General features: G+C 41.0%; 1 protein-coding gene across 1 annotated transcript in view; it reads right to left on the bottom strand.

The window, feature by feature from the left end:
• adcy3a (adenylate cyclase 3a) overlaps nt 1-24,385 on the bottom strand; it is a 49,303-nt gene extending 24,918 nt beyond the window's left edge. The window contains exons 1-11 of the mRNA XM_080745493.1: nt 23,191-24,385; nt 17,620-17,769; nt 12,997-13,127; nt 11,999-12,110; nt 11,475-11,602; nt 10,715-10,873; nt 9,945-10,110; nt 9,331-9,450; nt 7,797-7,939; nt 7,153-7,314; nt 6,136-6,223 (exon numbers count right to left, since the gene is read on the bottom strand). Of these exons, the coding sequence (XP_080601619.1) occupies nt 6,136-6,223; nt 7,153-7,314; nt 7,797-7,939; nt 9,331-9,450; nt 9,945-10,110; nt 10,715-10,873; nt 11,475-11,602; nt 11,999-12,110; nt 12,997-13,127; nt 17,620-17,769; nt 23,191-23,865 (2,034 nt within the window). The 5' untranslated portion in view covers nt 23,866-24,385. The remainder of the gene's footprint in view (nt 1-6,135; nt 6,224-7,152; nt 7,315-7,796; nt 7,940-9,330; nt 9,451-9,944; nt 10,111-10,714; nt 10,874-11,474; nt 11,603-11,998; nt 12,111-12,996; nt 13,128-17,619; nt 17,770-23,190) is intronic.
• Nucleotides 24,386-26,860: the final 2,475 nt, after the last annotated feature.

The following is a 26,860-nucleotide window of genomic DNA, read 5'->3' as shown; positions in this document are numbered from 1 at the left end:
CAGGGTAGCACTTTACAATAAGGTGCCCTAATAAAGACTTATTAACACATCGGACGCCCACGTGGTTTTGACGTCTTAATTTGCTGGTGCCCATGGCAACGCGTCATTTTACCTATCGGCGAGAGTACTGGCGAGAAAAGTAATCCGAGTATGTCCTGTTTATTTCGCGAAAATCTTTTCTTTCAGTCAGGACCGCTTTTTATCATTTCTAAGCCACAGTGTTTGTGTTACGGCATGTAGAAGAGGCTGCCGTTTTGAGAAAAAAATGAAAAAAGGAAGAGAATCCGGAGAAAACAGCATTTTTGTGCAGCCGCTAAACAGGAAGTCAACGAGACACACAGCACGTCCGGGTGACGTAATTGCGCGCTGCATGTTGGGAAATGGAGTTTGTTTCATCACCGCGGTAGCCAAGTGCAGTAGCTACAGTACAGTATAGTTTACTGTACAACGCGTCAAACGCGTTGTGGGCCTCCAGCGACATCAAAGAAATTGACTTGTAGACACCACGTGGGCATTAACAGTTAATAAGATACTTAATAACTGTTTATTAACTCTTTAAAAAAAATGTATTAAACCCTAATAAACACATTATAAACTGTATAATGTGAATCTTATAAAGAATTAATAAACTAATTATAAGATACTTATTAACCTTAAAGGGCCTACACCATGCTTTTAAAACTATATTTTTTGTATAAATATATGCTCAAAATTGAGTCTTAGACAGGTTTTAACCCTCAAAAAACACTCTGACCATTCTTTTTGTTTGTTCTAGCTCTACTATAATGAGGCTCTCCAGCTGCAATACCAAAACGGCCTCTGTTTGCTCAGGGGCGCATCTAGTGGGGTTTTTCCAGAAAAAAAAAAAGTTTTTTGAAAAAGAAAAAGTTTTTTGAAAAAGAAAAAGTTTTTTGAAAAAGAAAAAGTTAAGTTTTTTGAAAAAAAAGTTTTTGAAAAAAAAGTTTTTTGAAAAAAAAAAGTTTTTTGAAAAAAAAAAGTTTTTGAAAAAAGTTTTTGAAAAAAAGTTTTTTGAAAAAAAAAATTTTTTTGAAATTTTTTAAGTTTTGAAAAAAAAATGTTTAAAAATTTTTTTTTTTTTTAAATATTTTTTTTTGACTCTGCATTGCATTTTTTTTGAAAAAAAAAATTTTTGGAAATTTTTTTTTTTACTGAAAAAAAAACGGGAATCCGTGTGACGTCACACGGATCAACTCTCAGAACAGCACTGTTCTGAGAACCTGTGGAAAGCTTTTCATCTCTGTCTTCCCAAAACCAGAGAAAGACACAATGTACAGAAATAGGACTTTGTGAGGATAGAAGGTGCCAGTGGGACCCCAAAAAAAGGTTTTAAAATAGAAAAAGTGAAAATTCATGGTGTAGGTCCTTTAATAAAAGATTAATAAGAACATTTAAAAAACGTAATAAAACATTTATACGATGCTTAATAAAACATTAATATCAAGTAAATATTAAGTCATCTATAAATCTTATTATATGTTTATAGTAGATATTAATAAATTAATAATAAGAAAGTAAAAAACGTAATTAACACTTAAATTATATAAAAAGGTACCTTATTAACGGTTAATTAACAACTAATAAGTAACAAATAAACCTTATTATATTTTAATGCAGCTTAACTCATTGAGTGCCAATCCCGAACTAGTTCGGCTTTATTAGCGTATCGCAGACCCCATCAAATCTAGTGAACATGATTTCAATCGCGATTTTGCATGTTCCACCCCCATACAACCCCATCTAACATACAGGGCAGCCATGTTTGTTTACATAACATGTAAAACATAATGGCGATTATCTCAAGAATGCCTGAACGGATTTCCAATCGGATTTTTTTGTTTGAAAGCTGTGAACAAACTGCACAAATCCACTCCAATGCAATCCAGGATTGCATTGGATTTTTTAGAGCTCATTCTTCTCTGTTTTTTTCCCATGCATGAGGTGTGCAAGGTTTAATCATGGCTAAGTTGACGAAAATAAGGCTTCTAAAATGCTTGGTAGCCAATAGCTAACTTCAAGCTAACTTCATCCTCTTCCTGTACATGCACAAAGGAAAGTGTTCAGGCAAGTCATGGCTGCAGGGCTTCTGCATATACCAGCATATCTCTATGGGATTTTCTATGGCCACTGGGCGCCCTCTAGTGGTGACTAGGGTGGCACTGAATGAGTTAATAAACCATCTTAATTGTGGGCTCGCCTGAAAGGCGAGCACACTAGATATTGTCATTATTTCTTTATTGTGGGCTCGCCTGTAAGGCGAGCACACTATTGTCATTATTGTGGGCTCGCCTGTAAGGCGAGCACACTTTAGATATTGTCATTATTTATCTATCAGGCATATCAAGTTCTCAAAACTTCGGTTCCTTTCTACACCTACATACTTAGACAGAAAATGAAAATAAAAACATCAATGTGTTCAGCTTACTGTGGCGACGTGTGCTATAATTTTTTACAGCAATTGGCCAAATGGTGGCGCTGTAGGAAGCTGTAGGAAGCCTTCGAAAGTGCGAACTTGGAACAGGTAGAGCTCATGCTCTGTTATACGTACAGCCATGAAACCTCTATACACGTATGCGTCTCCTCATGCCGAACAACCTTTACGCTCTGACTTTTGACCTCTGACCTTTAGATCCCCCAAAATGTGGAATTATATGAAAAACAGTAAAAATCGATCTCCTCCTGGGATTTTTGCGTGACGCGCACAAAACTCGGATTTCTTTTAAAGGGAAACATTATTTTTTTATAATTCAATAAATATTGCGGTTTTATGTAAATTATTCTTCTGCCTCTAAATCATGCATGCAAAGTTACACGTTCATGGCATTTGGCAAAGATGTAGAGGGTTAGTCAAAGTATCACTGAAACCAATTTTATTCCAATCGGCCAAAGGGGGACGCTATACGAAGCGTTTGAAAATTCAAACTTCAAACGGGTATAAGTCATGACTCGTTTTGTTTGAAGACATGCAACTTGCTTACACGCGTGCTTTGACTCAAGCGGAAGACATCTGTGTCTTTGTTAAGTAAGCTCCGCCCTTAGATTTTCAGTTTGTAAAACGCTTAAACACGCTTTTATTCTGGAATTTTCACGTCACGTGCACAAAACTTTTTTTACATGAACTTTGGACCAATATCTAAAGATCTGTCAGATCGGATTTTTTTTAAAATTGAAACTTGCTTTTTTTAATAATTCAATGAATATTGCAGTTTTATGCAAATTATTCTTCTGCCTCTAAATCATACATGCAAAGTAACATGTTCATGGTATTTGGCAAAGATGTAGAGTGTTAGTCCAAATATCACTAAAACCAATCTTACTCCAATTGGCCAAAGGGGGGCGCTATATTATTTTGAGCAGTTTGTGAAACGCTTAAACCTGTTAGGATTTTTTTAGCAATTTGCATGAAACATTCTACACACAATCTAAGGACCTTTATCTAATATGCCTATGAAGTGCACACACAAAAAAAATATATAGCTGCAAGCAGCGATAAAGTGGCCAAAGCCAAAAACACCTCAAATCATGAACACAGCCTGCAATGTGCGTGAAATCTTGCAAGCACATTCCTAATAGGTCAAGGAACAGATACCACCCTTCTCACATTGGCCTGTTATAGCGCCACCAGCGGGTCAACTTTTGCATAACACATCTTTGGAACAAAATGGACCAATCTTTGACGTCAGTACTTAACGCCAAAGAGAGCACTGCCTGCGATCTTGACATTTTGTACTTTTATAGCCATTGTTTTCTAGCTTGAAGCGAGCCCACAATTGTTTCGAAGGAACAATATTTTCTAGTTCAAAATGATAATGTAAGTCAAGCTGAACAGGGAACCTTCTGACTCCAAAGTGGCCGCTCTACCTCTTGAGCCACCGCCATCCCATTTGATCTTGCAAGAGAGCATGTTTCTTGAACTAAGTTTTACGGCATCCAATATCTTATATTAAAAATAGATAAGTGTGTGCGCTGTGTGTCCTGCAAGGACTAAATCCACAGCAGGCTTTCCGGGCGGCCATGAATCAGAGCAGACCTACAAATGTAAAATGCCTTACGGATGGACACGTTGTGAGCTTGTCGATCTGCTATTTTCTGCCCTCCTGCGGCAGGGCGCACATGCATGACTGCTGCCATTCATTGGCTGAAGTGAAACAGAGCAAACTCATTCATTCAGTTTATTTAACACTGAAAATGATTGTTCACGCCTATCCTATCTAAATTTATGTTCAACAACCACAGTAACAGTATGTCCATCCCTCGCTCGTTACAAGATTAAGATGTGTTATGATTACATTCTCTAACAGCAGGCTATAAATACAATATTCAAAGATAATTTGTTCTTGTTTATTCAAGGGTTTCCCCCCCAGCAGCAGCTCATCACGGACGTTTCGGCCCGGAAGTCTTCCTCAGCGTGAAAAGTTGTTGTTTGAACCGTGCACCGTGCAGAGACAATATTTCTTTTATCGAAAGTTGACGAGCGCTCCTCTTCCTCTCTCTATAAATACAATATAAAATATATCAACTTCACTCCATCGCAACCTGTTTGCAGTGTTCTGCACTCTTGCACCTTTGTTGGATAAGTAGTATAAGATAAAGTTGAATAAGAAACATGACATCACAGCAAGAGCTACTGTAGTGTAAAGAGTGTCCTATCAAACATTGGATATACTCGGCAACTAGATGATTGCCACCCGGCTACCTTGGACGTCACAACGTGTCTCCAATTGAACTCACCAATAGTAAGTCAAGTATTTACGCACCGTTGCCAGCATTGAGCGTAGATCCATGTTTTTCTGCTTTAAAAACATTTTGGCATGAGTGTGCTGATGTTTTAGAGCCACACCTACACTGAGTGACGGCACAATTAACGTCACGTGTACAGTATGCAAATCTATACTCCACACCCAACGGAAAACAACAAACAATGCTTGCAGGGCAGAATTAGGACGATACCCACTCATTATAAAAGTAAAAAAGAGAGCACTTAAATTCTATAATCACCTAAAAGAAAGCAACCCAGACACACTCCATAGCATAGCCCTCAACCATAGTGAAAACCTACAGGGTTGCCCCCTCAGTCAGCTGGCCCAGGGACTCTGTGCACAAACAGAAGCCCAACTACCAAACGGAAAACATTCTGGACCAAACCAGATTATAAGAAAACAAAAAGAAAGCTACATAACATACTGGAAAGAGACAACCCAAAACCGAAGCAAAATGGAATGCTATCTGGCACTAAAAAGAGAATATACATTAGCAGAATATCTGAGCACAGTAAAAGACCCAAAACGTAGGTACAGACTCAGCGAACACAGCCTTGCAATAGAGAAAGGCCGACACAGACAGACCCCGCTCCCAAGGGAAGATAGGCTATGCACCCACTGCACACAAAATGTGGTAGAAACAGAGCTACACTTTCTAATCACCTGCCCACTATACCAAGACATCAGAGACACATACTTCCCACAGATTACACACACCCGAAGTGAATTTGAAAACTCGACCAATGATGAAAAACTCCCATACCTACTGGGAGAAATACAACAATGCACGAACACAGCAGCAAGATTTGTGAACTGTTGCGACAAAAGAAGGCTAGAAACACAACCACCCTAAGGACTACAAACCATGGATTGACATCTAGACCTACTGCACATACAGTATGAAACAGACCTGATACCTTTAAATGCATTTTGAGGAAAATAATGCTGCTATTTGTACCCTGTATAAAATGTCACAATGCGACATAGCTGTTTACACAATGATGTACCACCTCCAACTGTTATGTTCCCCATTTTCAACAGTTTTTATTGTATTTGTGATACTTGCTTGTAAACGTATGTTTTCTCATGCCAATAAAGCTCCTTTGAATTGAAAAAATTGAATTGTATGACATGATTTGACAATCAACCATGAATGAATGGATTAGGAGAACTACCAACACCAGAGCTCACAGCTGCATGCCTGCTGTAGAAAAGCCACTGCTTAAACATATATACAGGTATAATTAAAAATAATAACAGCGAATAATCAACTTTGAAATAGTGGTTTTGAGTAGAATATTCGACTATTCTGTGAAACCCCTAGTGTGTGTGTGTGTATGTGTGTGTGTGTGCTCACTCTGGGGAAGATGGCAGCCAGAGAGCAGACTGTAAGGATGAGCAGCAACACCTGTCCCACAGCCAGTGTGATGTAGTTGACTATCAACCTACGCACGCACGCGCACACACACACACACACACACACACACACACACACACACACACACACACACACACACACACACACACACACACACACACACACACACACACACACACACACACACACACACACACACACACACACACACACACACACAGGAAGTTAGAAGACTGCAATACAGAAGAGTACAGACATAAAAGGTGTTTAGTGTCTACTCCTTCCCTTTGTGACTGATACAGAGTGATTTACAGTAAAAAAGGAAAACACAAGGTAATACATCAAATGCATATAAATAGTAATCTAGGAGCATAGGTAAACCAAGAACCTATCAGTATATAAACAGTGTAATATATATTTAAAAAAAAAAGATCTGTAAATTGAAAGTATACACACTATAGGATGCCAGGTCAACAAATGACATGATGGCATCTCAGATCTGTCTCAATAACTTGCCATCTAAATTACCTTTTAGCCTCTGCGTAAGACTGCAAGGCCATCAATGCTAGGGCAAGTGCTACGGGCTAAGGTGGAGTCTGAAGAGGTGAGCTTTCAGATTACAGCTATTTTAAATACCATACCTTTACTCGTAACAGAGTATTTCATTGCAGTATTGATACTTTCACTTAACCCATTCTGGACGGGTACTCATTAAAGTATTACCCCCTCAGGCCGGGGACACATTTTGTATGTAGTACAGTCATTTTTGTTTACGTTTTTCAGATTTATTTTCTATGAAAGCCAAGGATGTAAGCTATCAAATAGTTTTGGAGTTTTGTTTCTTACTGCTACAGAGGCTGAGTAATACGTTTTCCAGAAAAACAGAGGGTCATTTTCAAATCGGACTTATGTCTTTAAGGCTTTATTCAAATCAGAGCACTTTTTCCACCACTGCAACAACTAAAATGTCATGATGTTGACAGGCCTACTCCTTACAGGGGGTCGATGAGGGCCTCCATTACTGCGGTGAAGAGCAGGACCACACAGGAGCAGCTGAAGGCGGCTCCACTCTGCTTCTCTTTCTCCACAGAGTAGCGGGTCTCCAGGTCCGGGTCCACGAATCTCAGCGAGAGGCGGTAGGTGTGTTTTCCCTTCAAACTGACAGGAGGAGGCAACCGTCACAATTAGGCTCTATGTCTTCAACAGGGGGTCCGGGACCCCTAGGGGGTCCTCAGAGTTACTACAGGGGGTCCTCTTTTTTTCTCCTTTTTTTATAGTAACCATTTGAACCCTAATGTCCATACTCGGAGAACTTTAGCCAAAAATAGCAGATCTACAAGCTCGCAACGCCTCGCACTGCGAGGCGTTTAATATGAACTTGCACTTGACAAAGATTCTTCTTGTGGAAACAGAACAAAAAAAATAATTGGCTGCCCTACAATTACCCAAAAACTGCCATCAGTAAATGTCATCTTATTTGCAGATAGGCAGATGGCAGGTGAATACTGTACTGTACTGTACATGTACAGCCGATATATCCATGCATCCCTTGCAAATCGTATGTAAATCTTTGTTTGCATTCTGCCATTTTCTCTCAGATAGAAAAGCAGCAGGTGATGATGTTGCTTTACTCTACTTACGCCTGTATGGTCTCTCTCTCCAAGAGAGCCTCGTTGAGAAGTTTGTTGAGCTCTTGCTCGTTCTCCTGGGCGTCGATCACTCGCTCAGCCAGGTCCCGCAGCCGTAGCCTCCGCCGAGGGTTTGGGAATGACGGGTTCACTACCTGAGGTCACAGGAAGAAGGCTGGCCTGAGTGTAACGGGCAATGTATATAATGTCAATGTATGCCGGGATATACTGTAGGAGCCCATATGTTTTTCATGCTAACATTATTGTTGTAATGCCCCGCCCCACTATAGACCTGAGACTAATTCTAAAATACGCCTATATTAATAAATAGTTTTCTGAACATTTTCTAAATTGTATTAAAACAAATGTATGTTGCTATATCGTCTCTGTAGGGTGGAAACCTCATAATTATGTCCAAAACTGTTACTTTTCAGGATTTTTTTTTTTTTAAGTAAAAGTAGCACATCTTGTATAACTGCCTCTTTTGATACATTTGTGTGACGCTGTAGTCTTTACGAAAAAACACAGAAAGTTAGAGCATCAAGATATGAGGTTTCTGCCTGACAGCAACAATATACTGTATATAGCAACAATTACACATAGAGGTGTTGAATGAAACACGGCATGAAAGGTATAACAACATATAGGTGTTCCAGGTCAAGTTCCAATTTCGCCAAAAAGGTTCACTAATAATATGGGGTCGTGAGATCAAAACGTTTGAGGACCCCTGATCTAAAGTATATTGCGTGTCGGGTGGAAAAGTCATGTGTCCAAAACTGTGTTTCGAGCTTGTGGATCTGCTACTTTTGATGCTTTTGTGTGACGTTGCAGTATGATCAAGTAGGCCGCTAATTTACGGGGGGGAAAAAACACAAGAAGTTAAATTACTAGGATGGGAGGTTTCTGCCCAACAGCAACGACATTGAAGTTGAGTGCCCACTAGGGCATTCACGAATAGTGGTTTTTAGTATTTGAATTAATCAACCTCAAAGTATTCGAATAGTCGAATATTGACAGGACTGGTCAAACTGTCAAACATTAAGTAAGCAATAGGAGAACATTGTGAAAATAGCCGATCTAATAGCCGATCTACGCGGCTCACAACGCGAGGCGTTGTGAGTATGTAGATCAGCTATTTTCACATTAAATGTAATACCCACAATTCCAAGTGCTTGTCAGGGTGGGGGTCCCCAGTTCAAATATGTTTATTTTGAGGGTCTCGGCCTAAAAAGATTTGAGAACCCCTGGTATAGAGCATTAACAAATTCATCCACCAGGGGCATTGACAACTCATTCTTATGACTTCCTATCTAGCCAAGCTTTATAAACTATAGATTTTTTAAAAGAGAAAACAATAAAAAAATGAAAAAAAGCGAATATTCGACTTCGGTGAACAACGTCGAATAGTGAGTTTTATATTCGAATATTCGAATACTTGGTGAATGCCCTAGTGCCCACCAACATGCATTACAGGTCTCCAGCCGGAGCTGAACCAGGGATATTGTAATGATGTGGTCTGTGCACTACACGGTAGACTAGAGGTTACCCTTGTATCCAGTTCTTCCTGTTCATCCGGCGTGGTGCAGGCGGTGTGGACACTGCCGTTGCAGTCGGTCGTGTTGATCAACAGCGGAGAGTTGCCATTGGATGAGGTCACAGACAGCTTCTAATGGGAAACCGGAAAAACAGGACGTAGCTAGAGATTACTATGAACATGTGCAAATAAAATGTTATTCAAAATGTAATGAAAAGCCAGTGTTCTTTTTAAATGCAGACACCATCACATCTCTGAACTGCACAAAGTGACTCACGCAGTAGTTAAATAGACAGGAGGATCTTTCTGAGGTCTTAGTCATACATCATACAAAATCAAAAGTTTTAGTCTTCGGTGTACCACAACAGGTGAAATTGCTCAGTTTAAGGCCAGACAATGTCCGGAAAGCTTATAGAGTCTCCTACTGAGTCTCTTATTGACTTGAACTTCCAAATTCTCCATATACTGCCATATAATCCATAGTGCACGGATCATGCACAGATCATGCACCATGTGTGATCAGACGGAACCCACTTAGGAGATCATTTGTAGGATTTGTGTACCATTTCGCCTCTGCAATTGGGATGGCGTGTCTTTAATAATTGAACATCTTTGCTGCTACTCACCACCCCGTTGATGCCGTTCTTTCCCAGAGGCCCTTTGGTCACGACCACCAGGTAGGTTTCGATGCCTCGCTCTTTCAGGTAGTCACAGCGATCACCTCCGTTCCCGGGCTCCACGTCAAACTCCCCGTGAAGACACTCCATGGTGCTCTGGGAGATGTGAACACGCCTGCACCGAGCATACAGAGTAGGGATGGGACCATTGATTGATTGATTGATTGATTGAAGACTTTGTTATAAGTTTGCACAGGAAAAGGTACAGTTTCATGACGGTACAGTTCACTGGTACAAGGTCAACTAAAAGGAGATCCTAGAAAAGCACTTGGCTTATTTACACAGGAAACCATTGAAGCATCTCATATAACATTGAATGACAGAGGTATAGAACACAGTACTATGCAGTAGATATAGTCAGGAAAAAAAAGGAAAATAAAAAAAAAATAAAAAAACAGTGCAAAAAAATATATACAGTAGGTACAAAGAAGGTCCAGGGGAGGGTAAGGCTGGGCTAGGTTTGTTTTTACCGGTTACGAACGCCTGCCGCCTGTAAGTGGTTTTTCAGGGCGATTTTAAAGGATCCACACTCCTTTAACCATATGAAAATTACAATAAAAAAATGATTGCGATAAACAATATAATCGCGAATCGCGATAATCAAAATATTCTTAAAGCTCACTCGGACCGCCAGCATCCCTATTCTAGGGGGAACACAAGGCACCAATAAAGCTGAGCTGAACCTCCCTCAAACATCAAATGAAGTCACCGTTCATTACCCAGGTATTCCTCCTGCTTCCATCTTGTTGGCCACGGTGACGTCGGTGGACCAGACGTCGTACTGCCAGCGCTTCTGACCCAGCACGCCTCCCAGCACGGTGCCACTGTGGACCCCCACGCGCATGTCCACGTCCGTCTTGGTCTTCTCGCGAACGTACCTGCAGGTTGCCGTCGTTAAGCGGGTTAGGGTCAGTGTTAATTTCGTAGAAAATGTTAGGGAGAGACTACTGGAGAAGAGATCGAGTAGAACTAAAAGACAATTATCTTTATGTTTGGTTGTGCTTCGGTGTTGCACTCTAGTTGCGCGCTATTTTCAGCATTTAACCAAGTGACGCCATCAAGGCCCTGGCTTTGGCAACGAAATAAACTGTACATTCTATACTGCCTCCCCCTTTTCCACCTTTCCTACCTTTTGAAAGTATCTTTTAGAAGCTTCCAGGATGTTTCGAGAGTTGTTTGTTTGAAATAATAGTACATTTTTCTTCTTTGGAACAAACAACTCCCGGAACATCCTGGAAGCATCTAAAAGATTATTTTAAAAGGTAGGAACATCGTTTCCCCCCGGAATTCGCCTTTAACTCTGACAGTCTACAAATTTCTACTCTGTTAGAGTTACAGACTTGTATGGGTCATTTGAGACCCCCCCTAAAGGAACCCACAGAGACACTGGAATCCACTTTGAGAACCACTGTTTTAGGCGTTATAATCAATGTATTTCGAATGGATTAGTTGGATTAACTGTAGCACCAGTCCACTCACGAGATGGCCTCCACCATGGCCAGGCCCATCATGATGGAGCATGCAGCATGGTCCTCCCTGTAGTCTGGCAGCCCACAGATACAGTAGTAACAGTCTCCCAGGATCTTGATTCTCAGCTGGTGATATTTCTGCAAAGACCCAATGGTGTGTAATGATCAGTGGTGGAAAAAGTACTCACATTTTGAACCTAAGTAAAAGTACAAGTACCTAGAGATACTCTGTCACAAATAAAAGTCTGGTATTCAAAATGTACTTGAGTAAAAGTAAAAAGGTATTCACACTAGAATATTATAGGAAAGTACTGAAAGTAAATGCACTCATTTTCACTCAAGTTTCCAAATGTATAAAAATGCCTTGAAAATAGCTGATCTCAAGCTCACAAGTGTTGTGAGCTTGTAGATCGGCCATTTTCAAATAGCCTACTTACTGTATGGATGCATAAGGCTCAAGTGTTTTGTAATAATAATCGAAATCTACGCTGATGACAAAGAGGACATTCATTAGGTGACATTATTCAGACTTACTGCGGCCAGTTTGTCGAAGCGAGCAAACAGCTCATTGAGCAGCTTGACCAGCTCGTGAGCACTGCATGAGGACGACAGCTGGGTGAAGCCCACGATGTCCGCAAACAAAATACTGCAAATGAAATAAATGAACACGTCATATTATTGTAAACGGGATTAATTTATTCGGTATTTGAGCCACAGCCCACGGACCACCACTTGATGAGATTTATCCACTCAGACCCAAAACGTTGGAATAATTTAGTTATCGTTGGATAAGATTTTGTCCCCAATTCCATGCTGTATTGATGTGGGATAGGAGAGATAACAGGCAAACGTTGAACAAAATGAAATAAAACATCTATGTGAGTAATGCAGATGTTTAACATTAATATAACTCTTGAGAGCCTAAATGGAAACCAAATGGACCCTGGCAAAGGGGCGTCACAAGGGGGGGGAGAGTGGGACTGAGCCCAAGGTGGGCCCTAGTAACAGCTTATATTTTAGCTATTGAAAAATAGCAGATATACAAGCTCACAACGCGGCACCGCGTGGTAGATCTGCTATTTTTGAAAAGTCATGAAAATGTGTGCAAATCTTTGAATATATGTATTTTTAAGCGAATATTTGCAACTCAAATTTTGCTTGTGGGAGGTCCCTGGAACTAAATATTTTGAGATGAGGGTCTGTGGCCAAATACATATAATTTTGGGGGTCCTTCACATGAAAAGGTTTGAGCACCACTGAAATAGAAACATAGGTTTTTCAAAAAACCTATGAAGGATTTGAAATATTCAAAGACTATTCAAAAATAGCAGTGCCGCACTGTGAGCTTATAGATCTTTAATATAGATTATTAAGTTAAAGCACAAAATAATGCGTTCCCAGTCTAAATGGGTTAAACCCCCTCCCCCTATGAAGAAAAGTAGTATATCCGTGTACCCAGGGCCCAGAATTTGGTGCGACACCCTCGGTCATAACCGTGATGGCTGCAGTAGCAAGGAGGCGGACGATTTTACCTGACGTTCTCGTGTCTGTACATGTACATGGTGTTGAACTGCTGCATCTCCTTCTGGCTGGCCTCCTTCTTCATGTCCTGCAGCATCTCGTCCGCTATGTGCTTGGGAAGGATGGAGAGCAGCAGGCGTTCCTGCGGAAACAGACGCGGCGTAGAAGTTGTTAACCTGTTCACACGTGGAAAGCCTCTATACCATGGGTCTTCAACAGGGGGCGCCTCCAAATCTTTGAGTGATAGATTTATTTATTTTTTCCTATTTTAAATTAACCACTTGAACCAGGCATTGTGAGCTTGTAGATCTGCCATTTTTTGGCAAAGAGGTTTGGTGTAGAGGGGAAAAAGAGCAGACTAAGTACATAGTGAAAGGTGAACTTTATTAAGTATTGACAGTTCAAGTGGTTAAATATCTGAGTGAAAACACAAATTTACATGAATCCAAAGTACACTGATGATTGCAGCAATCCCGGCATGCCGCCTTTCTCTTTCTGCTTCACTGTTTGTAAAAAGTAAACATTAGCGCAAACATCTACTTTTCTTTAAACAACTATCTCTGCTCCACTTCCATCTACATTCTAAACATCCTCTTCAGTCTTCCCCCTTCTCCACGGGGAAGATAATGTTGTCAATCTGTGGTCCGAGACCCCCAGAGAGGTCCCCAAATGATTTTGGGAGGGTCCCCACTCCCCAGATGACCGTGAAGTCATAATTTAAGGACATAAGACCTTTTTAATACCTCAAGAAAGAAAAGAAAAAAGCCCATTACCCATTACCAAAAAAAAAGTAATCAACTATACTATAAAAACAATCATTAGCCAAATAATATAATAATGAGGGAAAATAGCCGATCTACAAGCTCACAACGCTTAAAAACATATATATATATGTTGGGGAACCATCCCAATTTTCAAGGAATCATTTGAATGACCACATGTGGGTCCTGGAATCCATTTACATTGAAAAACTAGCAACATCACAGCAAGTAGAAGCTAACAAATAAGTTCAAATGAACGGTAATTAAAAAATTGCAATTTAGTAGAACATGACCTGTACTTGACCGATGGGCAAGTGCCTCTGAGACCTTAGTGTCAACCCCTGTTAACCGTACACATAACAAACCATAACAAATACATGCCTAACCTCATGAAACTCCAGTAAATCGGGATATATGAATCTAATACCTAATTTGACATGCTGGCAATTGATGTCATGTCCAAAATTGGCAGAATATGTGACCTAAGTAAGGAACACAGACACACGACATGTAAAGAACACTTCTATACTTGTGTGACTGAACTGTTTGTGAACTGTGTCTGCGTGATATCATATATTACTTCATACTTAAACAAAATGATGAATGGCAAAATAAAACATAAAATAGGCAGATAAAATGAAATAAAAAAGGCAATGCATGCAAATAAGAGCCTGTAAATTGCCTACATTCTTTCTGAAGAGCTTTGTTTACAGAGCTTGAATGGCCTAAAACTGTCAATCATCACAGCTGAAAGGAGTAACATACTCATCAGAAAACACCAATGGGTCAGGCAAAACAAAGTCCCTAAGTAAACACTCACACACTTATACACGGATGACGCACGTGCATTCTGTATGTACAGTACTGTACATGCACAATTGACCATACACCCACGCAGATGCACATTTTAGCAGTGGTGGAAAAAGTACTACTTTACTTGAAAACAGCAGATCTACTGTGAGCTTGTAGATCGGCTACTTTCAAAGGGCTGAAATGTATATAGGGTTGAAGTGGCTGACGTTTGTTTTGTAATAATAATCCAAATCTACAAAGTAACTAGTAACTAAGGTTTTCAAATAAATGTAGTGCAGGTAAAAGTACAATATTTGGATCCGAGATGCTGTGGAGTAGAAGTAAAAGTATTGGAAGTAGGAAATACTCAAGTAAAGTACAAATACCCCAGAATCGTACTTAAGTAATACATACAGTACTTAAGTAAATGTACTTAGTTACTTTCCAACACTGGTAGACAGCACATTTTAGCCTGCATTTTTCAAGGGAGGGAAATAGAATGGCACGGTTTCAATGTTCTTATAAAAAAATAAAAAAAACGTGAGAGAGAGAGAGAGAGACAAAAATGGGCGAGCGAGGCAGCATTCTGATTACAGCTGACATCTTCTCAGGAGGCTGGTTGCCATGGTAACCTGCAGCGACCGGATGCTCCTTGATTGGCTGGCGGCCCTGGTCTCCCAGCAGCCTGTGTGCTTCTCCATTAGTATTCTGGGAGTTTCTCCAGCTCTCGTGGTCTTATCAGCCCCCCCCCCCACCCCCCCCCACCCCCCGTTTCACTCTCTGTCCCCCACCTCTAGTGCGCCAACACTTAATCCAACTAATCGCTTGTGGAAAAAATACATAATCGACGATGAGGGATTTATTTTAGCCAAAAGTAGTGAAAATGGCAGATCTACAAGTTTCATGCGACACTCTTGTATGAAGTATTAAATGGGGCTAGTCAATAAGTGCCTAGTTATTAGTCAATTATTTCAACCCATTGAGACCTGAGGCCTCTATGCCTTTTCTGTGTTCACTATGGCAGTAATCGCCTGTTCCAGAAATAGTAGTGTAGCAATCAAGGATGCCCAGTGGCCACATCTGTGAGACGGGAAAAAACAGACACAAATGCACGCTCAAACACTCACACACACACTGACGTGTTTGTGTGTGCGTGTGTGTTCCTCTCACAAGAATGTTATACTGTCATACTCCCTGATGGGGATTTTCCTTTGCGCAGTTTTTAAGCCGAGCAGATTTACCGTAACTAACGTCCATAGCATATCATGGACAGTATATATCTGCTGCTATGCTCACGGCACGCTAGGGCATTCACCAAATATTCGAATATTCGAATATCAATTATCAAAGTCACTATTCGATGTTGTTCACCGAAGTCGAATATTCGCTTATTATTTTTTTTTTTTCCCTTTAAAAAATATATAGTTTATAAAGCTTGGCTAGATAGAAAGTCATAAGAATAAGTTATCAATGCCCCTGGTGGATGAATTTGTTAATGCTCTATAAAGGTATCTATCTATCTATCAAACCTTTTTTAGGCCCTGACATACAAAACAATATTTGAAATACAAAGATACAAATACCAGGATATTGTCACCCGGATAGTAGTTCTTTTTTTTTTTGTAATACTTCTTTGTATTTTGTGCCCATCTCTGACCGGAGGCATGATGCCTAAATCTACTGTAAATCATGTATCTAAATAAAACCTTTTGGATGCATATTTGTGTGCTGTTTTATGTTTGACTATAAAAAAGGAGGCCTACACTGAGTCATTTTACAAAAGGAGAAATAGCTCATTCTCCAGAGTCAATGTCATTCACATGGTGTGTTCCAATTCAATGATGTGTTTTCAATTTTGCACTTCAGTGTGCTGTAAATGCTTGGAAGTGTGCAGCAAATGCTTAGTTGTGTGTACCGAATGAATGGTATGTGTCATTTTAAAATATGGCTGTGTGTACCAAATGAAAACATGAGTTCCATTTTGTGAACACGGTTAAGTGATTTGATGGCAAACTGGCAATCTTGGGAAGGGAGTGTGAGCTTTAGCATTTTGTGTGAGGTTTTCAATTTTGTGTGTGCAGTTTTCAGAAAGCCGTTAGTGTATTGAAAAACGTGTGTTAACAATCGTGAAAAACTGTAAGAACCACTCTATTAACATCGCCATGCTGGCGTGTGGTGGACATTTTCGTCAAAATATATATATTTTTTGTCACAGACATACAAAATGAGTGGACAATAATATTACCAGAAACACATAAAGAGCTATAGCCCTGAATGACCATAACAGGTCTGTAACTCTGAGGGCTATATGTTGATTGTCTTAAGTACCAGCTCTTATTCCTTAACTTAAATGCCTGTCCATACTGTCTCCGACGTGCAGCTTTCCGAACTCTAATTCGGGGTAATGCTTTTCAGAAGGTGCGAGTGAGGTCATTTTGTAGTTGAACCGGACCTTTCCGACGAAATGTTCGGTGGTCGGAGACAGTATGGACACATTGGACAGGCCTTTAAGTTAAGGCATAAGAGCTGGTACTTAAGACAATCAAAATAGAGCACAGAGAGTGTACAAATGGAACCAATTGGACCCTTGGAGTTAAGAGGGTCCTTGCAAATAAAACATTTGAGAACCACTAACACAGTTAAGACTCATATTTCGATCCCGCGCTCGACGGTAAAGACGGATGTTATTTCTGTGCTTCAGTGAAAAGAAAAAAGCGAGTGATTCCAAATTCAGATCAGTGCTTCTCGAGTTACGTCGAGTTGAAACAGCTTGTTTCTCTCACTTGCACTGCTAAACACAGGATCAGAATTATGGGCGTTTCCGAGAAAATGATAGACAGGAAACCGATGGGGATCTGACTTTTCGATTATGTCATTTCACATGTTCCGGTTGCGGGGCGGTTCCAATTCCTTCATACAAGCTGGGGGTGATTGTATACTCGTGAAAAAATGCAATAATAAAAAATAAAAAATAAAATACGGGAAATACGGTGGGCAAACCATCAAATTCCGGAAAAACACAAGGATTGTCAGTAACTCAGTTAACAGACATGCGCCGCTCTCATCATCCATCCATCGCACCTGTTGCTGGCTCTGCTCCTCCAGGTTGAGCTTGACCTCCAGTGACTGCCTGGCCTCCAGGAAAGCCTTGCGGTGCTTGCGGTCAGCCATGTAGTAGGACATGACACCCACGGTGATGGCACATGCGTAGATCACAACGTTGGCCAGCAGCTTTACAAGACAACAGAAGAGAGCAATCATCTTATCAGTTCAGCATTGGTCCGAAAGCTCATTGGTCTGAAATCCCATTAGTCAGAATCTGGTGATGTTAACCAGGTGAAAAATACTATACCTAAACCTAAACCTAACCCTAACCTCAGTAAAACTATGCCTAAACCTAACCCAAACCCTTACCTCAGTAAAACTATGACTAAGCCTAACCCTAAAACCTAACCCTAACTAAATTCGGACTAATGAGATTTCGGACTAATGGGCAGTCCCCACCATTATGACCTTTTACACTACGATTTATTGTCTCCACCAGCCGAAGGAATGGGGGAGAGTATGTTTTCGTCTCCGTCCGTCTGTCCGTCCGTCCGTGTATGCGTCCTCGCAGTTTGTTACCACCTAATCTCCAGCGCCGTTGGCCCGGTTGCTGCCAAAATGAGCACACACACTCCCTGGATGCCAAAATGGGCCCGTTCTAGCGCCACCATGAGGCCGATGTTTGCAAAACACGTTTCTGTACACTACTCTTACAGATTTTGTCCAAAAGGCCAACAAATCGGTAGGCAGTATCTCGACAGTCATGTGATCGACAAGGATATGTCCGATTTTGCATATCCCGTCCTGATAGGCTAAGATTGGCTTCCAAAGTTTGTAGGATTGAGCCGTTTTGAACAAAATGCCTCAAATCACAAACCTGAAACGCAAAGTGCAATTATCATGAAAACGCACACACACGTTCCCACTAGGCCGAGGAAGAAATGCCACTTCAATTTTGAAATCAGCCTCATGGTGGCGCTATAACAGGCCAATTTGTGGTTTTACCTATAACTCCACCGATCAGTTTCAAACTTTGTAAGCGCACTCCCTAGAGGCCAAGGAAAAACCTTTGCCCTGCATTTTTCATATCTGCCTTTTATAGCGCCACCAGGAGGCCAACTTATGTAAAACACAATTTTCCTATTATTCCTTGAGATTTTATCCAAAAATCATGCAAATCAGTACACAGTATCTCTATAGTCATGTGATCAAGTCTGATCCGTCTGATATTTCATATTCGATCCTAATTGGCTAATATTGGCTTTCAACGTTTGCAGGATTGCTCCATTTTTGAACAAAATGCCTCAAATCATCAACGCAGCTTGCGATTAACGTGAAATTTGCCTCACATATTCCCACTAGGTCAAGGAACAAATGCTACCTTTTTCACATTGGCCTGTTACAGCGCCACCAGCAGATAGACTTTAGCAAAACACATTTTTGGAACACAATGCCTCATATCATCCATGCAGCTTCCGACTGCCATGAAAGGTCTAAGATTGGCGAAGAACACATGCCACCCTTTTTACATTTGCCTATTATAACACCCCAGGACACGTGGCCTGGTGGAGACCTGTGCTCGGAAGAGCACTGCTTCTAGTTGCAACTGTAGGTCGCAGTTTAGTCTGTGAACCGTCACAGCTTAACCGTCCGTATCTCTGTCTGTCTGTAACGCCTGTGGTTCCCCTGACACATCACTGTGACATCACTGGTGACATCACAGTGATGTCAGATACTCAGAGCAGGGATCTCCATATATGGGCATAAAAGGGATCTCCATATATGGGCATAAAAGGGATTGTATGTACAGTATGATGTCAGACGACAGAATCCATATATGGCAAAGACAGATGGCGCATACAAGCATACAAACCACATGGTATAATATTTAATATAAAGGATGTCTCTAATCAAATTCCTAGAAGTTTCCCTTGATGTTCAAGTAGTGGTGTACTGTTTGCCTGAAATGTCCCTGCAACGAAATGCAATTTTGAGCCTCTATCTATGACTAAAGATCAGATTGGCTGTTTGACCTTTTTGTCGAAAAGGTTCTCTGCATTAGAAAGTTAGGTTATTGACAGCAAATACATACTGTGCAGTGATGTCAGTCACAGAACGGTCATGTAATATCAATGTGAAATGGGTACATGTCATGGCTATGAATTCAGTGAGAAATTCACAGAGAGGTTGTGTAATGTTTCCACACTAAAATGATTTTATATTGATCCTCAGAGGGCTCAGATGGGTCCCAAGTTCTAATATGATTATTTTGCGGGGTAGTGGCCAGAACCACTGGCCTCCAGTCCTCAGGATTACATTTATTTGTTTTATTTTAGATGAGTTTGTTCATGAAAGCCCCTGTGCACACTAAATATAACATGAATTCTTAGTAGGCCTAATTTGGCTCAAAAGGGATACAGTAAGATTTATTTAATGAGCATTAATTAATATTTGATCCCATCAAGCTCAGAGAGCTACAGTACAGTAGCCATCTAATTCTTACACTTGTTGACAGTGTACTTTCAGAACCCTAGCGTTCTTAATGATAAGACATTATGTGAAAATAGATGATGTACAAGCTCAAAACACATCGCAATGTGACAAATTGTGAGCTTGGTAAGACCCTATATCAAGCTCTGGTCTATAATGTGTTATAACCACATTTATAATGCATTATAACACTTGTTATAAATGTTTATATCCATAATTATTATGGATAACAACTTATTATCATAACTTATAATAATATAAGTGCTGGTCATAATGCACGATAAACTCAGTGGAACAGAACATTCTAACTACTAGATTACAGTTGGGTCTATAATAGGCCCTACATTATAATCACATTTATAATGCATAATAAGGTGCTTGTAATGGTTTATAACACTCATTATAAATTAAATGATTATGATTATGTATAACAAACAACTTATAACAAGAAAGATGTGGTTGCTGCTGTGACATGAATCACACTTGAAAATTAATTCCATCTTACCATTTGAATTTTCCCCATTCAAGTCAAAGGGGAAAATTAATTCACAAAGAATGAATGCCATGGCCATAAATATGGAGATCTGTGCGTCAGTCCTTGTCCCTTTTATGCCCATATATGGAGTATCCCTGATGTCATCAATATTAAGCCCATATCTTGGAATGCTCATATATGGACATACTGTGTCAGTCTCATGTGGTTTATGACCTCAGACATCTGCATATTTGGAAAATGTTTAGAAAGGTGGTCATAGTTTTGTACTTTTTCTGTTTTGTATGTGTCTATGGAGTTAACATTACTCTAACTAGAGATACAGGCCCCCCATATTTACAGATCGCTGCTCCTGTGATGAATTAACAATGGGTTTAAATAGGAATCATTCAACTATTTTTGGCAAACAGCTTTGGTGTAGAGGGGGAAAAGAGCAGACTAAGTACAGAGTGAAAGGTCAAGTTTATGAAGTAATGACGGTTCAAGTGGTTAAATATGAAAACACAAACTGACATGAATCCAAAATACACTGATAATTGTGCTGTCAAACAATGAAACCATATGGAATCTATGAAAAGTTTGAGGGGGTCCCTGCTTCATCTCTCTCTCTCAATTAAGGGGTCCCTGGCCTGAAAATGTTGAAGACCCCTGTTATAATGCATTATAAATGTGCTTTTAATGGATTATAGACCCAACCTTTACGTAAAGTGTTACCGTGAGCTTCTAGATCAGCTATTTTTGACGAAGAGATTTGTCAAAAAGGGGCAGACCAAGTATAGACCCCTGGGGGACCCCGGTCAACAAAGTATACATAGGGTTGTAAGTGTTAAGAATATATATATCTCAATGTTGACACATGGACAGAAATTTCAATTCTGATTTCCAACTCTGACTTGTTTGGGAAGACGGAACCATGAGACAGATGCACTTTATTTGATTCTTTGCCAAAATGCTCAGTATCAAACAATCCCCCTGCCAGCCAGGAATGTACTGTATTGTCCGTTGGTGATCTATTTGCTACTTAGATGGATGCTCTTCCCTGTGTGGATCGTATCTCCAAGTACTAATCTAAATAAATGTGTTTAATTCTTTGAAATGCTGAACATCTGTCAACTCTCAAGATAGAAACAAAACAAACAAAAAAAAGACTGTTCAAAACTTCCTTCTAACACCCTCAAAGTTCCCGTCATCTGAAACACAGGATGTTTTGGAACTATTTAAAGTTATCTTTTTCTTCTTGTTGATCCACCAGAAAGAAAAAAACACAGTCACACTTTAACTTAGTTGACGCTCAAGGTTCAATTCCTTGTCTGTCCTAATCATCTAATCATGTCTGCACTGATCATCATTTCCTGTGTGATGGGGATACTGGCCATAGCTGGGCCTGGCCATACTTCATATCATTTCAGGTGGGGTGTGTGTGTGTGTGTTGTTGAGTGTGTTATGTGTGCGTGTGCGTGTGTGTGTGTGTGTGTGTGTGTCCAGATCCCTCCTTCATCCAATCCCCACTCCTTCACCCATTCCCTGCCACACTCCATTCAGCAGAGCAATAGCCTGCGTTTTTCTCCATCCACCAATTGGCACCCTGTTCCTCCTCCACCTAATGTACTATCCACCTAATAAATTGTTTCTTCAGTTTATCGTTCCGACCTGCGGTATGTGTACTCACTATCCTATTCCCTACACTATTTCTTAGTTAGATAATAAAATAAAATAACACATATATAATAATAATAATCTAGCCTGCCAGTTTTATTTTTCCCCCCTCAAGCCTACAGTAGCACCAACCTGTCTCCTCATAAATTTAGCTCAATGTACTATTCCAAAAATAGATTCGGCGTCTTGACAACAAACAGTGATTCGCCAGAAATCTTAACATCTCATGGTGTCCATCTACAGTACACCGTAGCTCTGGCCCATAGCGTTAGTGGAGTTCTTCTCCCTAACACTATGTTCCTCTACCTCCGCCACCGGCTTGGCAAAACCGGAGAGCCCCGTCATCTGGTCCAAAAATAACAAAAGCTGTTTCGCCCCTCACCAAATCAAAGGTATCAGTGGCCAGTTGAGAGCTTAGTCTACTTAGTGGACGCAGTCTGAGCCCCCCACCACACGATTAAAATACATTTCTAGGGCAAAATGAAAAATATTCCACCGGATGGAGACTCCATTTCTTCTAGTTTTTCACTATTTGTCGTCACCATCACGGTGCCAACTCACTACTGCCGCGCAAGTCAGAGGACGGCATTAGACAGAGTATTAGCCTCGTTGGGTGTTATTCAGCTCTATGACGTTGGAAGCGCTGTTTCGTAAAACTGTCTTCAAACCGGAAAAGTGTCTCCATCCGGTGGAATATTTTTCATTTCGCCCTAGAAATGTATTATAAGCGTGTGGTGGGGGGCTCAGACTGCGTCCACTAAGTAGAGTAAGCTTTCAACTGGCCACTGATACCTTTGGTTTGGTGAGGGAGGGGCGAAACAGTTTTTGTTATTTGCGGACCAGACCACAGGGCTTTCCGGTTTTGCCAAGCCGGGGCGGAGGTAGAGGAACATAGCTTTAGGGAGAACTCCACTAACACTATGGACCAGAGATAAGTACACCGCACCCCCACACCGCACCCCCCTCACCTGTCTGCCCAGTGCCGAAGCCTGTATGTCCTCCTGTTGCTGCTGGGCGATGGTGACCCCCAGCACCAGGGTGTGGACACCGCAGGACACGCTGGTGATCAGCACGATGGGCGTGAGCCTCAGGGGCAGAGTCAGGAAAAAGCTGAAGCTGAAGAAGGCCTGCCAGCCCACCGTATCGCTGGCCTGGTGGAAACGGGCATAGTTCAGCCCCAGGTAGCAAAATATCTGTGCCGCTATGAGCACCCACAGGGCGTACGGCACCACGCGCCGCGAGACACGGTCCGGCAGCAGACCGTAGCGGCACAGCAGGTAGAGGAGGACGTCCGCGGCCAGCCCGACGGACGCCACGGTAACGGAGGCCAGCTTGTCACTGGTGTAGACCACCGCGCACATGACGATGATGTAGCAGTCGAAGAGGGCGGCGAACACAACCAGCACCAGGAGCGTCTCGTGTCTCTGCCGTCTGAAGTAGGTCTGGTAGAGGTTCTCCAGGGACTCCGGGGCAAAGGTGAGGCGCATGAAGCGCGGCAGGCAGAGGCAGCATCCTGAGCGCCGCACGGTCACCTCGTGGGTGCGCCCCACCGCCTGGCCGGGGTCAGACGGGAGGGTGACCGAACAGTCGGCGGAATACTCTGCCGAGTACTCCGGCTCCGAAATGGCCCGGTTCCGAGGCATTGTGTGTTCCCTCGATTATTGATCCTCAAATAAAATACGATTTGCAGTTCTGCAGGAGGCGTAAAATTCCTCGAGATCCTGCAGTGACAGGCGTTCCTACAGTTCTATGGTGTGATCGTGTTTTTTTTCCCCCTTCAGGATTGTAAACTTTCATTTGCCCTGAGATGCCCCAGATGATGTAGTGTGAATCACGAGTAGCGTCTCTTGATTGTCAGGCCCTGTACACTGGAATGACGACTTCTCACATACTTGGTTTCTTTCCTGCCCAACTGAGGGCTGCCAGTTGCCTCAGCATTGTGTTTGCCTGTACTCTTCAAGAGCACAGTGGGGCAAATGGCTTTTTGTTTCCTCCCCCAAGCGCCTTATAAATACACTTCCCTCTCCAACTCTATTCCTACTGCGGACCTCATATTTGTGTCTCATGGCACAGTTATGCCTAATGGGCAATTCTCTGAGGACAGAAATAGATTGTTTATATTCCTGCAAGTTCCTCTGTCTCTTCTCCTTCATTCCCCTGGGGTGGACAGGACCACTCTTCATTTGTTGCTTCCATAGTCACACACCTCACATGGCCTGTACATGAAAAGGGACACACAGAAGGAGGAAAGATTACAAAATGACTGGGCCTGTACATGTAAAACACAATGTGTTGTCTTATTGGCTAAGTCTTCAACCATTCAAGAAACATGCAATGGTCAGGTAAATGGGCAGTTCAAAGCAAGCCGACAAAAATAGGTTTGACTAAAATAGGTCGAATATTTTTTTGTTCGAATCCCTCCTGCGTCCGTATCCTTCCAGGAAACAACCTTATTTTAGTCGGTTCACAGTTGTAGGCCTGTGTCTGTCTGCCTACATGTTGCGCTTCGTCATATGTACGGTTCACATGTTTCTTAAAAACCGAACCTCGAAAATTGCAGTACAACGATGACATAAGATGTGTTCCTTTCATCAAGAAATAACCACAACTCATATCACGGTCTCTCCTCCTGAGCGAAACGTCATTTAGTTGAGAGAGAACTGATGTTTTATGCTAAAAGGCCAGTTTGTTGTCATCGTGCAATTTTGTTAGGCTATGTGTTCAAAATTAGCCGGGTTAAACATCTGCAGCAATTAAAGCTTTTTAGTCACCATTTCCGATCATAACACGCGATTCGTGTCACAGTCACACACACAGACAGACAGACAGACAGACAGACAGACAACAGATGGATAATGTTTTTCGGCTCTGAGACATGCTATCTGACACCTCGTTTTAGTATGTGTTGTAAACAGAGATTTAATTCTGTCTACAATAATAGATGCTGTACAAAATCACCTGCATTGTTGCATCGCTTTAGCTTACCCGCCTGCTATCTGGACACTTTTCGGTCTCCTCTAAACTGCTATATTCCCTTGTTAAAAAGAAAATGCATGGGTGGGTGCCCGTTTAGATGCTAAACGCGGTAGCTTTTTTTTTTTTACATCATTTACATGGCACCCAAAAGAAAACGAAAAGAATACATATAAAATGGTCTCGCGGCGAAGCCCACACGGACTGCACGGTTGCCCTTCTTTTTCTTCCTAGGATGACATATGGAAGGAAGTATAGAACAGAATTGAGCAGCTCTTCTCTATCACCGCTGCATGGATCTCTCCCTCCCTCGATCAACACTTTGCTTTCTGACTGTCTGTCCCCCAATACAATAACCCCGCCCCCTTTGAATACAAAGTAGCCCTTCATCGATCACGTTCTTCCAGTGGCGTTAAGTACATCTACTCAAGTACTGTCTGTACTTAAGTACAGTTTTGAGGTATGCCTATTTGTAGACCTACTTTACTTGAGTATTTCTACTCCACTGTATCTTCTTGGATTCAAATAATTGTAGCCTACTTTTACTGCACTAGGTTGAAAACTTTGGTTACTTACTAGTTACTTACTTTGCAGATATAAATTATGATATACATACATGTATGGTTTATTTTGTAAACATATACATACATTATATTATATGGTTTATTTTTTTTATGGTTAAGAATCTAGCCCAACCCTACCCTCCCCTGCCCCTTCTTTGTATATACTGTTTGTTTTGACTTACTGTCTTCTATTTTGTTTTTCTTTACATATCTACTGCATAGTACTGTGTTCTATTTGTCTGTCATTCAATGTTATATGAGATACTTCAATGGTTTCCAGTGGAAATAAGCTTAGTCTTTTCATGGATCTCCTTTTAGTAGACCTTGTACCAGTGAACTGTACCGTCATGAAACTGTACCTTTTCCTATGCAAACTTCTAATAAAGTCTTCAATCAATCAATCAAACAGCCTAGGTATAAAAATTCAATTTCAAAATCCAATAGAATCCTATTTGACTATAGGGTAGCCCACAACGCGTCACATGAGCTTGCTGTCATCTGCTATTTTCAAACATTTTGTATTTTTACTTTTGGTGCCAATACTTTTGTACTTTTACTCATCTACATTTTGAATTCCGGATATAATACTTGTAACAGAGTATTTATAAATTGCAGTATTGATTGATACTTTCACTTAAAATGTGAATACCTTTTCCTCCACTGATCCTCATGCATAGCTAGGCTACCAGCAATCTGGGAACCCAGATCAAAGAAAGGGCAACGCCCACTCGGTCTGTCTCTCTTCCGTAGCCATCATTGACTCAGTCTCGAGAGATTGGGCTACCAGTACCAGTGGTTCTCAAACTTCTTAATTTCAAATATCTATAGGCCTATAACTTATACATATAGTCTAAGTCATATAATTAACTATTAAGGCCCATTCCCACTGCAGTTAAACAAATACAAAAATATCTTTCTCCATTCAAGTGTATGGTAAGATACCGATAAAAAAAATATATCTTTTGACAGATATTTTTTCATTCAAGTGGATGGTAAGATACTGGTAACGGAAGGAGAAAAACGCCCGCACACTGTTCATATGCTCCAAAAACTTACTTTTATTATAGGCAACCATGGCTGCAACGTTTCGACTTCTTCATCA

Source organism: Nannobrachium achirus (assembly GCF_963921795.1).
Source record: "Nannobrachium achirus genome assembly, chromosome: 2".
Classification (NCBI taxonomy): Eukaryota; Metazoa; Chordata; class Actinopteri; order Myctophiformes; family Myctophidae; genus Nannobrachium; species Nannobrachium achirus.
This window is presented reverse-complemented; position numbering and strand designations above follow the sequence as displayed.